General features: G+C 45.9%; 1 protein-coding gene across 1 annotated transcript in view; it reads right to left on the bottom strand.

Moving 5' to 3' along the window:
* Positions 1–12199, bottom strand: part of LOC109896320 (uncharacterized) — a 13324-nt gene extending 1125 nt beyond the window's left edge. The window contains exons 1-5 of the mRNA XM_031831899.1: positions 11312–12199; positions 2212–2403; positions 1806–1962; positions 1115–1297; positions 1–962 (exon numbers count right to left, since the gene is read on the bottom strand). The exon at positions 1–962 is cut by the window's left edge and continues 1125 nt beyond it. Coding sequence (XP_031687759.1) covers positions 686–962; positions 1115–1297; positions 1806–1962; positions 2212–2403; positions 11312–11630 — 1128 coding nt within the window. The 5' untranslated portion in view covers positions 11631–12199 and the 3' untranslated portion in view covers positions 1–685. The remainder of the gene's footprint in view (positions 963–1114; positions 1298–1805; positions 1963–2211; positions 2404–11311) is intronic.
* Positions 12200–12582: the final 383 nt, after the last annotated feature.

Here is a 12582-nt window from a genome sequence, read left to right as displayed (position 1 = left end):
TATACACCCATACATGGTATTGGGGATGATTTCTGCATCAACTTTACTCAGCTAAGTCCATTATCTTCTTTGGTCGGTGGCGAGACTTGGTGACCACCGCCAAACAACATCTCACAGTCTTCAGTCAGGGACATCAACAAGTGAACTTCAGCTAAGTGTGTCCTGATAGGCCCGCTCTGAGGGTGACTTCGACTAATAGGAAGAATGATCTTGTGAAAATGGAGGACACCACAAAAGGACCAAAAGTCGACAGGAGACAGAGAGAGGATGTTAGAGATAGAAAACCCTTCTCTGCCGTGTAGAGACACACTAGAAACAGCAGAAAGGGCTTCCCCACTGAGAGAAGAGGCGAGGAGTCAGAAAGTGCTGGAAAAGACCCTCTTGTCTGTCTGTCTGTCTGTCTGTCAGTTCATATCATACAGTATGTACAGTAGCACGTGTACCATCCATCTCTCCTTGCAGTAGTAGAAGCATCTCACTCACAGGGGTCTGAGGGCTGTTCTCAAATCACAAATAACACCTTATTCCCTATGTATTACACTACCTCTGACCAAAACGTGTATGTTAACTGCATAGGGCTCTGCTCAAAAGTAGCACACTTATTAGGGAATAGTGTGTTATTTGATCCTTCCTCCTTGACCCTTGACCTACAGAGAGGGAGAGAGAGAGAGGGGACAGTGACAGTTCAATGGGGCTGCGTTTGCCATGGAACTCGCTGGGGGGTGGAGTTGTGGATGGGATACTGCGGGGTAGGGTATGGGGGCATGTGGTGTGGCAGTGTGGGAGCACATCCAGAGTTGGAGGCAGAGTTGGAGGGCATATTGTGGAGGTAGACAGGGGCTGTAGGGGCAGTCGGGGCGGTGGGGGTGGGGACTCTCTGGAGCACCACGTGGGGGTAGATGATCTGACTCTCCGTCCGGAACAGACCAGGAAGGGTGGCCTTCAGTAGGCTCTCCTGACTCCTAGAGAGAGAGAGCGAGAGACCTTAGAATCAGTGGAAACAACATATCTCTACAAACCAATGTATTAGGCATACAGTGGGTGCATACAGTAGCAGGTTACAATTGATATTTACAACACGTTTCGGTTCATACAGTAGATCTCAGGTTCTCACCTCTGGTATCCGCGGTTGTCGAAGCCGGCCATGCCCCCTAGGTAGACCGGGCTCTCTGCAGCCAGCCGGAGGTCCGGCCGCTGGGACAGGTGGAAGATCTTAGGAGGGGGGAACGTGTCCCAATCCCCCTCCTCTCTCTCCAGCCAGCACTCACTACGCCGAGAAGACCGCGTGTCTCTACGCCTGGAGAGAGGTAATTATCATCATCTCCATCAATATCACCTCTGTCTCCTCTTTCCGGTAAAGGTTTGAAGTATGCGTGTCTGTATGATTTTGATATGTTTTCTTATATACCAAATATGCCAGTTGTGTGGAGGGAGGCCAGAGGGAGGTGTTCATTTTGGAAGTGTGTTGCTCTTTTGACTACAGCATGGAGCAGGCATTTGCTGCCAAGTTGCTGAAATACCAGACCCCTGTGTCACGCCTGAACAGCCTTGGTTATCAGTGCAAACTTGTAGTGCTGATATTTGGGGGTCTCGGCCAGGTTGACAGTACATGCGTTCAGATTGCAGGCCTGCATCGCACAAAGGCAAAGCATCTGGTGAGGTCCTGCTCTGTGCCAGCGGTCATGGGCAGCCTTGCTGTATGGATAAGAAGACTGCTATCTAATTTGTGGATGAAAATAAAGCATTTCAAATGTGTGTGTGCACTTGCCTGCGTCTGTGAATGCGTGTGGGTCTGCGTAGTGTACCTGATCCTGCCATCCCTCCTGGAGCCCCTGTCCTTCCCAGTGCGTTCCTGCAGGCAGCAGATGATGAAGGAGAGAGACATTGCCAGGATGACGATGCCACTGACCACCGAGGCCAGCACGGCCACGCGCAGACCCCGGTCCTCTGGCCTCGGGATGGCTGAAGGGGAAGGCAGATCAAGGGATAGCCAAATTACTTTCACGTATCATGTCGCTTCAGATATATTTCTGAATATCTGTGATTACTGCAGGGGTGGGAGCTAGGAAAGAAGGGTAGGAGAAATGTGTAGCAGCTAGGAGAAGGGAGTTAGGGAAGGAGGGTATGAGCTGGGAGAAATGGGCACAGAATAGGAGAAGAGGCTTGGAGCTAAAGGGCTAGCTAGGGATTGGACCAGCTGTGATGTCTCACCCTCACAGACTGGCAGGAAGTTGCTCCACTGGGGTTTGCCTGCCCGGACGCTGCAGGAGATCTTATCACTGCCCACCAGCTGGTAGCCCTCCCTGCACCAGAAGGCCAGCACTGTACCCACCGACACCCCCGTCCCACGCTCTACATAGAACGACCCCCGCCTCGGGGGAAGCACGGACACACACAACAGACCTGGGGAGAGCGGGAGACGGACACTGAAGATGAGAATTACAAAAGCAGAACAAGAGGGGTTTAGAATATATGTATAATATGAATTTATTACTAATATTCACATCTAGCATAAGGTATAAACTCTCGAGAGGTGTTAAATCTGAAGCTCTCAGAGGACATTTAGCACCATTTAATTAGCTGTTTATAGAAAGAGGGCAGAGAGAGAAAGAAATTGAGGAAAACATATGTTTCAAGGAGAATAAGGTTGGGCCTATTGTGCGCCGTGACTCCCAATCACGGCCGGTTGTGATACAGCCTGGAATCAAACCAGGGTCTATAGTGACGCCTCCAGCACTGAGATGCAGTGCATTAGACCGCTCCACCGCCCCTTAAGTATCAGAATGGGTGATTAATAATAAACTGGTCTTAAATACATCTAAAACTAAAAGCCTTGTATTTGGTTCAAAACATTCTCTAAGACCTAAACCTCACCTGTAGTTGTATGTGAAGGCGTGTGGCTGTAGAGGCAAGTTGAGGAAGCTCAACTCCTAGGTATAACATTGGATGGTCAATTACAGTATCAGGGTCAAGTCATATTGACAAAGTTGTTGTGAAGATGGGGAGGAGTACATCTGCTATAAAAAAATATATTCTTTGTTTTTGACCAAAGAAAATCAACTGTGCTAATTGTTCAGGCTCTGGTCTTGTCCCATCTTGATTACTGTCTGGTAATATGGTCAAGTGCAGCAAAGAAAGACCTAGCAAAGCTGCAGCTGGTTCAAAACAGAGCAACAAACAACAACAGCTCATGGGACATTAGGGACTGTGAAATGACACACACACAAACACACACAGGCACACTACCACACTCTAACAAAAACCATCTACACACACATCATTTTTGTTGTTGTATTGTTTTTTATATCATTGTATTTTACATTTTGTGGGACTGTTCTTGTATATCAGTAACCAGGTTTCCATCCAGACTTTTTATGCAAGTCAAGTACGTAGGACAAGAAATGTCACGACAGGCCTGATGGAAACAGCACATTTATCGGTAAACTTTCCAAATGTCCACAAAGCAAAATAGGCAAGGTGGGATCTTTTTGTGTCGATACAATTAATTATGCGAGAAATGGGGGTGAAAATGTCTTTATGCGCAAATATTGATATAATAAGCATCATATAGAAAATTAACTTAGTGGGAGTGGTCCTCCCACTACGACTCGGGAAAGCATGCAGTTTATTAGGCTACATATTAAATAAATTATGATGATAAAAGATGAACTTCACAGGTTGGTGAAAGTGCAAGGTGATGAGCGTGATGCTCCTTTCCAATAAATATTGAGGGTCTTATTCTAGTGACATGGTGATCGATGCTTGACTAGGCGATGCATGGTGATCGATGCTTGGCTAGGCGATGCATGGTGATCGATGCTTGGCTAGGCGATGCATGGTGATCGATGCTTGGCTAGGCGATGCAAGGTGATCGATGCTTGACTAGGCGATGCATGGTGATCGATGCTTGGCTAGGCGATGCAAGGTGATCGATGCTTGACTAGGCGATGCATGGTGATCGATGCTTGACTAGGCGATGCAAGGTGATCGATGCTTGACTAGGCGATGCATGGTGATCGATGCTTGGCTAGGCGATGCATGGTGATCGATGCTTGGCTAGGCGATGCATGGTGATCGATGCTTGGCTAGGCGATGCATGGTGATCGATGCTTGGCTAGGCGATGCATGGTGATCGATGCTTGACTAGGCGATGCAAGGTGATCGATGCTTGACTAGGCGATGCATGGTGATCGATGCTTGGCTAGGCGATGCATGGTGATCGAAGATTGCCGTTTGACAAATCCAAATAATCTCGCTCTTCTGTCCATAATAATGTCATAATGCAGTAGGCTAAACCCACACTGTATCTGCAAACAGTTGGCTAGAGCGTATATGCCAAGACCAGAGCGGGCACATTCGCTATGTAATGCAAACATGTTCTGTTACAAAACCACAAGAGTTTTTATTCGGATCTTTGAACAAATGCAAGAAAATCTGGCGCCAATTGGATGGAAACCTAGCTAGTGTATCAGTGTTTTGCTACTTGTTTTATGTTTTTTTTGTGGACCCCAGGAAGAATAGTTGCTGTTATGTAAAAGAAATTGGGAATCCGAATGAACCAATAAACCAATAAATAATCGATTCAACAGAGAGCAGTACTGATGCTGAGTTGTTGTGTTATTCCTGTCTTGTGAGGTTATTAGTGCTCTAAGACCCTGAAAGCACGCAGGCGGCTGTCTGCTGATTAGATATGACAAATGGGAGGATTTCTGTTCTGCAGCGGTGCAGGGGGGGGGGGGGGGCTGAGAGAGAGAGAGAGCTTGCCACGAGGGGATGAAGGATGTTGATACTACTGCACTAGGGCTTTACTCTTGCTCTCTCTTTTCCCAAACACACACACAAACACACACACACACACACACACACACACACAAACACACACACTGTATGAAAACCAAGACAGGCAAACATACAAACATGTGAATAACAATATGACAGACATGCATGCAGAGGGTCCACAGCAGTTAATTTCCTTGCTGAGTCCAGCATAGGACTAAATCTGCAAGATCTGCTAGCATGTATTCATGCCCTGATACACACAAACACACAGACACACACACACAAAATATTGCACACATGCACAAACACACCAGCCGAGTTTAGACCTGAGTCATCATAGAGTTTAATCAGGAATGCAGCCCCTAAGCCATATGCCTTCCCTCCCAACACACACACACACACACATGCACACACACACGTGACACACACAGTCTATATTAGTAGGCCTACAGAGCAATGTGTTATTGGGATGTTCCCTGCGCAGTTCAGAAAATACCCCTTCCACTTTAATATCTTGTGGAGTGGACTTTGGACTGCCATTAGAGTATTTATATTGTTGTGTTAGACCGCTGGGTTTGGCTACTGGGTGAATGTTGGGTCTGTCTCATTCTGATCAGCTTATCTCCAGTGGGCCACCATTCACAGGGCTTAGCTGGCATGGCAATACTGTGGGCTGCCAGCAACCAACCTGGCAACCTGACTCTCACAACATTGAACAACTGCCCCTTTCTTCTCTCTTCTTGATGTTCCCTCTATCCCTCTCTCTTTGTCCGCCGCAGGGTCCTCACACATAGCTCTCAGAATAGTGCCTGATTAAATAAAGATTAGGCCCACCATTAAAGATTCATCCACACACAAAAACACTCATATTCTCTTGCACGCATGCACGCGCGCACACACACACACACACACACACACACACACACACACACACACACACACACACACACACACACACACACACACACACACACACACACACACACACACCACACACACACACACACACACACACACACACACACACACACACACACACACACACACACACACACACACACACACACACACACACACACACTCACTCTCCGCTTGGAGCTGCTTCAGTACTGACAATACAGTACACTCCCTGAGTTGCCCTCCAGCAAGGCAGAGAAGGCCGCTGGACCACCTGGCATATGACACACCCCAGAGGCCACAACAACCTCTATAATCTAGATATGATCACCTCTCTACCATCTAGCATTATCCCTCCATCTGAATTAATGTTGCAAAATTCTGGTAACTTTCCCCAAATTCCCAGGTTTTCCAGAAGTCCTGGTCGGAAGATTCCCTAAATGGAGATGAATAAGCAGTAAATCCAGGATCCTTCAAAAACGGTTTTCTGGATTTTTGGGGAAAGTTACCGGGATTTCCCACATAAAAAATGACTATAGTATATAGTATACTATGGTATAAATGGTTTTTACAGACTATAGTATTTACTGTAGTGCTCTTGCAGACATTACTGTAGTATTTTTTTTGGACAGAGAGATGGAGCTTCAGAGGAAACAACTGAATGGGTTTATAAACCAAGGGAAAGGGGATGTGATTGGGTAATGGAAACAGGAGGAAGTGTGTCTTCTGATTAGCAACTGATTGGGGAATGATGATTGCCACCTGTGAGGAGGGGAGAAGGAGAGAAAAGAAATACACACCCAGGATACACACAGAATACCTGTATCCGTAACAATGCTGCTTCGGCAAAAGCTAATGGGCATCCGAACGAACCAATGAACAAATAAACCAATAGACGAGCGATCCAGCAGAGAGCAGTACTGACGCTGAGTTGTAATGTTACGTTGTTTCTGTGTTGTGATGTTTGTTTTGTGGATAATACTGCAGTATTTATTACAACATTCTAGAGTAAGTATTACACATGATTGAGGGATACTACTGTGTGTAAGTACTTTAGTATTCCATAGTAAACTGAAATATTTTCTTAATGCGGGTTCACAACCCTGAAGCTGAGTGACACCTATTGACCCTCTAATTACACACAGGGATGGAGGCTGAACCACCTGATTAGCCTGGTGATCTATTGTCTTTTGTTTGGACAGTCAGCCTTCCGCTGGACAAACTGCCCTCTTGTTCATTTTTGTATACTCTCTCTCGTTTTCTCACCCCTCTATCTCTCTTATTTCTCTCTCTCTGTCTGTCAGGGATGTCTCTCTGTAGTAAACCTTCCAACTCCCACACTGACCGATGTCATAGGCTGACTGTGCTTTCTCGCTCTCTCTCTCGCTCCCTCTCTCTTTCTCTCAACCCTCTCTCCATCAAAGTGTGATGTAGCAGCAGTCTATTCCTGTAGTCTCTCTCTCCGCTACTCTCTGACACGGCCAATGATCTAATCCCCTTAACACTCCCTGTACCGTGAGAGGGGTGAGGTAGGGATAGAGGAATGACAGGGATGAGTGGAAACAAGGTCTTGCCCTCCTTCACCGAAGAACTCTCTATTTCTCAGAGTCCTCGCTGAGTTTTAGATGAGAGCCCTCGACGTGTGTATCTCTCTCTCTCTCTGTTATTTTAAGAACGAATGGAGGGATGAGAGCAGAGATGGTGTTCCGGGTGCTGCACTTTCCCTCTAACTTTTCCCTCTGACAATAACCGACGATAACTTTATCTCGAGAACTATATTTGTTTTCCCTCTCCCTTTCTCACTCCACGTCAACTCTCCCTCTCTCTGTTAAGGGGTGGACCTGGGCCTTGTGAGGCTGGAAGTATTGGTTAAACATAGTAACAGTAACATGAGGACTGGTTGTGTGCCAGCGGAGGCCGCTGGACAGACTGACAGCAGCTAGAGCTCAGCAGTTAGAACGTCTCCATTGTTTTAGCTGTGGAACATGGATCAGGAGAGTCAGTTCAATTTACTCTCTGTCCATTAACCCTCTGGGCGGAACTACACGCTAATGTACTGTCACGATTTCTGCCGAAGTCGATGCCTCTCCTTGTTCGGGCGGTGCTCGGCGGTCGACGTCACCGGTCTTCTAGCCATCATTGATCCATTTTTCATTTTCCATTGGTTTTGTCTTGTCTTCCTACACACCTGGTTTCAATCCCATTCATTACCTGTTGTGTATTAAACCCTCTGTTTCCCCTCATGTCTTTGTCAGAGATTGTTTGTTGTTCAGTATTCGTGTTTGTATTGGTGCGCGACGGGTCCTCGTACCCACGTTGTTTTATTGTAGTTATGTTTTTGTAAGTTATTAAACTACTCCATTTCCCCCAAGTTTGATTCTCCTGCGCCTGACTTCCCTGCCACCTATATACACGACTCTGACATATACATTTCTATAAGAATCATTTAAGCGGTTTACAATTTTGTGGCCCCATTTCATCCTGCCAGTGGTGTAAAAAGTGCCCAATTGCCATACTTGAGTAAAAGTAAAGATACCTTAATAGAAAATGACTCAAGTGGAAGTCACCCAGTAAAACATTACTTGAGTATGTGGTTTTAAATATACTTCACTATCGAAAGTAAATGTAGTAATTGCTCAAATATACTTAAGTATAAATCATTGCAAATTTCTTATATTAAGCAAACCAGACGGTACCATTTTCTTTAAGGATAGCCAGGGGTACACTCCAACACTCAGGTAATTGTTTTCTAAAAGCATGTGTGTTAAGCGAGTCTGCCAGATCAGAGGCAGTTGGAATCACCAGGGATGTTCTCTTGATAAGTGAGTGAATTGGACCATTTTCCTGTCCTGCTAAGCATACAAAATTTAACGAGTACTTTTGGGTGTCAGGGAAATGTATGGAGTAATGGGGGGGGGGGGGGGGGGTCCATCATTACTTTAACACATGATTGTCAGTCAATACGGAACATTTCAAGAACTTCAAGTGCAGTCGCAAAAACCATCAAGGGCTATGATGAAACTGGCTCTCATGAGGACCACCACAGGAAAGGAAGACCCAGAGTTACCTCTGCTGCAGAGGATAAGTTAATTTGAGTTACCAGCCTCGGGAATTGCAGCCCAAATAAATGCTTCACAGAGTTCAAGTAACAGACACATCTCAACATGAACTGCTCAGAGGAGACTGTGTGAATCAGGCCATCATGATCCAGTTGCTGCAAAGAAACCTCTACTAAAGGACACCAATAAGAAGAAGAGACTTGCTTGGGCCAAGAAACACGAGCAATGGACATTAGACCGGTGGAATCCAACTTGGAGATTTTTGGTTCCAACCACCGTGTCTTTGTGAGACATGGTGTGGGTGAACGGATGATCTCTGCATGTGTATTTCCCACCGTAAAGCATGGAGGAGTAGATGTTATGGTGTGGGGGTGCTTTGCTGGTGAAACTGTCTGTGATTTATTTAGAATTCACACTTAACCAGCATGGCTACCACAGCATTCTGCAGCGATAAGCCATCCCATCTGGTTTGGGCTTAGTGGGACTATAATTTTGTTTTTCAACAGTACAATGACCCAACACACCTCCAGGCTGTGTAAGGGCTATTTGACCAAGAAGGAGAGTGATGGAGTGCTGCATCAGATGACCTGGCCTCCACAATCCCCCAAACTCAACCAAATTTAGATGGTTTGGGATTAGTCGGACAACAGAGTGAAGGAAAAGCAGCCAACAAGTGCTCAGCATATGTGGGAACTCCTTCAAGACTGTTGGAAAAGCATTCCAGGTGACTACCTCATGAAGCTGGTTGAAAGAATGCCAAGAGTGTGCAAAGCTGACATCAAGGCAGACACTCTTATCACACCGTAGCACCATCAGACTCCTGATACCAATGCAGGGTGCAGTGGTGTAAAATACTTAAGTACAAATACTTTAAAGTACTACTAAGTAGTTTTTTGGGGGTATCTGTACTTTACTTTACTACACTAATGGTCAAAATATGTGGCTATTTCAAGAATCGCAAATATAAAATATATTTTGAATTGTTTAACACTTTTTTGGTTACTATATGATTCCATATGTGTTATTTCATAGTTTTGATGTCTTCACTACTATCCTACAATGTAGAAAATAGTAAAAAATGAAGCAAAACCCTTGAATGAGTAGGTGTTCTAATTTTTTTTACCATTGGTGTAGTAAACTAAAATACAGATACCCCCAAAAAACAACTTAGTAGTACTTTAAAGTATTTGTACTTAAGTATTTTACACCACTGCACCCTGCATTGGTATCAGGAGTCTGATGGTGCTACGGTGTGATAAGAGTGCTAAATGAACTAAATATAAATGTAATGAAAAATTGCAAAGCATGCTGAGTATTATTCTAATGAGCTCCCCAAAACAAGGCCAGTGTGCTTTGCAGTTCATTTTGGTATTTACCACATATCACAGTAAGTAAAAATGTTTCTGTAACTGTTACTGAGAATGTTCTTGCTGTTTGTTCTGGCTACTTGCAAATTTACTTTGTATTTTAAAATACTATACTTGACAAAATATTATACGTATTTTGTAGTTCATTTTGATACGTTGATCTTTATGGTAATTTGTAATTGCCCATCCCTGTGCCACAACTGCATTATACAAACTCTCCCCTGCTAGCAAAACAACTAATGGAATGGAAAAGGGAGATAAAACTACAAATCTATCACTTTCATTGACCCCCTAATGGCAATATCAATATGCCATTTACAGAGTGTACTGGTAGGGACCAGGGCAGTCTAGTCACAGGGGAGCTGCTCAGGATTTTGCCTAGAAAGAGTGTGATCTATCAGACAAGGAGAGGAGAGGGCTAAAGGGAAGTGTGCTGTTGACCAGCGGGCTCTCAATATAAAATATTTATTCCCACTGGGAGAGAGAGCTGCTGTTATGAAACCTAACTGTGTGTTTTTTAAACCTTTAAGGAGATTTGCATCGTTGCGGTTAGTGGCGGTCCATTGCTGTATGTGTGTATGCACGTGTTTATGCCATGCACGTGCGGGTGGGACTGTGTAATAATGTGTGAGCACTAGTGTGTGTGCATGCGTGAGAGAGAGAGAGAGAGAGAGAGAGAGAGAGAGAGAGAGAGAGAGAGAGAGAGAGAGAGAGAGAGAGAGAGAGAGAGAGAGAGAATGGCATGCTCCACTAACTGCTAACTCATGCACACAGCAGCACCATAATGGCATCTTGATGATTTCTCTTTAGGCAGTGCAGCTGAACAGTGGACATAATGAGACATCACAACCACAGCATCTGAAGCCACAACCCCCCCCCCCCCCCCCCCAGGCTCTAATTAGGAAGTTCTGAGTCTGAACTGCTTCACATTGGATTCTAATAAAGTTTTAAAAAGCCAATAACACTCGCACACTACTCAAGCTCTCATATGATGACTGATACCGCCATTCTGTGTACAGATAGGCAAACCTTTACAGACATACACATGCGGACAAACAAGCAGGCACACAGGCCTACTGACACAACCGCTTCACTTGCACCTGCAAGCATAAACACTGTAGTAGTATACACCACAAACATAACACACGTTTGTATGTAGTATTCGTTTGTAGCAGTATTAGACATCAGTCCAGGAGAACTCGGACTCACCTGTGTGGTTGATGGTAGCTGCCTGTGACTCTAACTCTGTTGGGGACTCAGTCTGTAGCTCAGGCTGTGTCTGTAGCTCTGTCTGTGTCTGTGCCTCTGTCTGTAGCTCTGGCTGGGTCTGAAACTCTGCAAGTGTCTGTGCCTCTGTCTGGTGGTCTGGCTGTGTCCATACTTCAGTCTGTGTCTCTGTAGCAATGGGAGGATCAGAGGTGGTCTCTTGGAGGAGGGGGCTGACCGACGAGCATGCAGCCAGGGTCAGTGCACACGCCAGGGGCCACATCCGGGCCCACCCACATAGGGGCCTCCCTCCTCTAGACATGGGGACAGGCAGGAGAAGAAGACACCAAGATGTCCTCAGTAGCACTAGATGTCCTTTCTCCGTCACTCTCTCATGACCAGGCACTCACAGCTCGTCCCTTGCCGTCCCGCCACTCAAGGTGTCCCAGCAAAAGCTGCAGAAACACAGTTGTTCTTCAAATCACTTCCTCTCGCAGTGTCCTGTCCTCTTCCCAGTCCTTGTCTCGTCTCTTCACTCCCTCAGTGGAGACAAAGAGGTCTGTGTGTTGTCCATGTCGCTGGTGCGCCGTGGATCGTAGCCCCTCTGTAATCTGCCTGTCCCTGCAATCTCTGCTCCCTGCTCTCTCTCTCTCTCTCTTTACTCTCTGCCTCTGTCCCTTCTCTCTATGCCATCCTCTCTGCTTTCCCTCTCTCTCTCTGCTCCCTGTGATCCCCTGTTCTGACGGCAGCTCTTGCGTAACGTAACCCGCTGTGGAGCGGTAACTCATGCACTCTTAAATCCTGATATTCCTGGTCGCTGCTCCCCCCTCCCTCCCTCTCTCTCTTCCCCCATATCCTCCCACCCTCTCTCTCTTTGTCCCAGGGCTGAGTGAGTGAGGGAGAGAGAGTGAGAGAGAGTGAGAGAGAGAAGGTGCATGTTAGCACATGTAGTCCAGTCAGTGAGAGTGTGTTAGTGCCACTGAGGTAGACAGAGAGAGAAAGAGAGATCATGTTTCAAAAGGTAAGTGGATCCATGCAACAACAAAAAGAAAACTGCATGAGCAGCCAAAAGAATCGGCAAGCATCACCTCTGGGACAAAGCATGGAGCAGGACACTGAGCGCTGCAGTATGCGCATAACATCGATAATGATATGAAAATGATACTGTGCTGTTTCAAGTAAGAACACCCCGTTAAGACGCAAAGTCACAATTCTCATTTATAAACGAATCCTAGGGAGATGGGTTAGGATGAATCTCTTCAGTCAAGGACTCA

Source organism: Oncorhynchus kisutch, linkage group LG9, assembly GCF_002021735.2.
Source record: "Oncorhynchus kisutch isolate 150728-3 linkage group LG9, Okis_V2, whole genome shotgun sequence".
Classification (NCBI taxonomy): Eukaryota; Metazoa; Chordata; class Actinopteri; order Salmoniformes; family Salmonidae; genus Oncorhynchus; species Oncorhynchus kisutch.
Note: the sequence above shows the minus strand (reverse complement) of the source record. Positions and strands in the feature narration are given on the sequence as shown.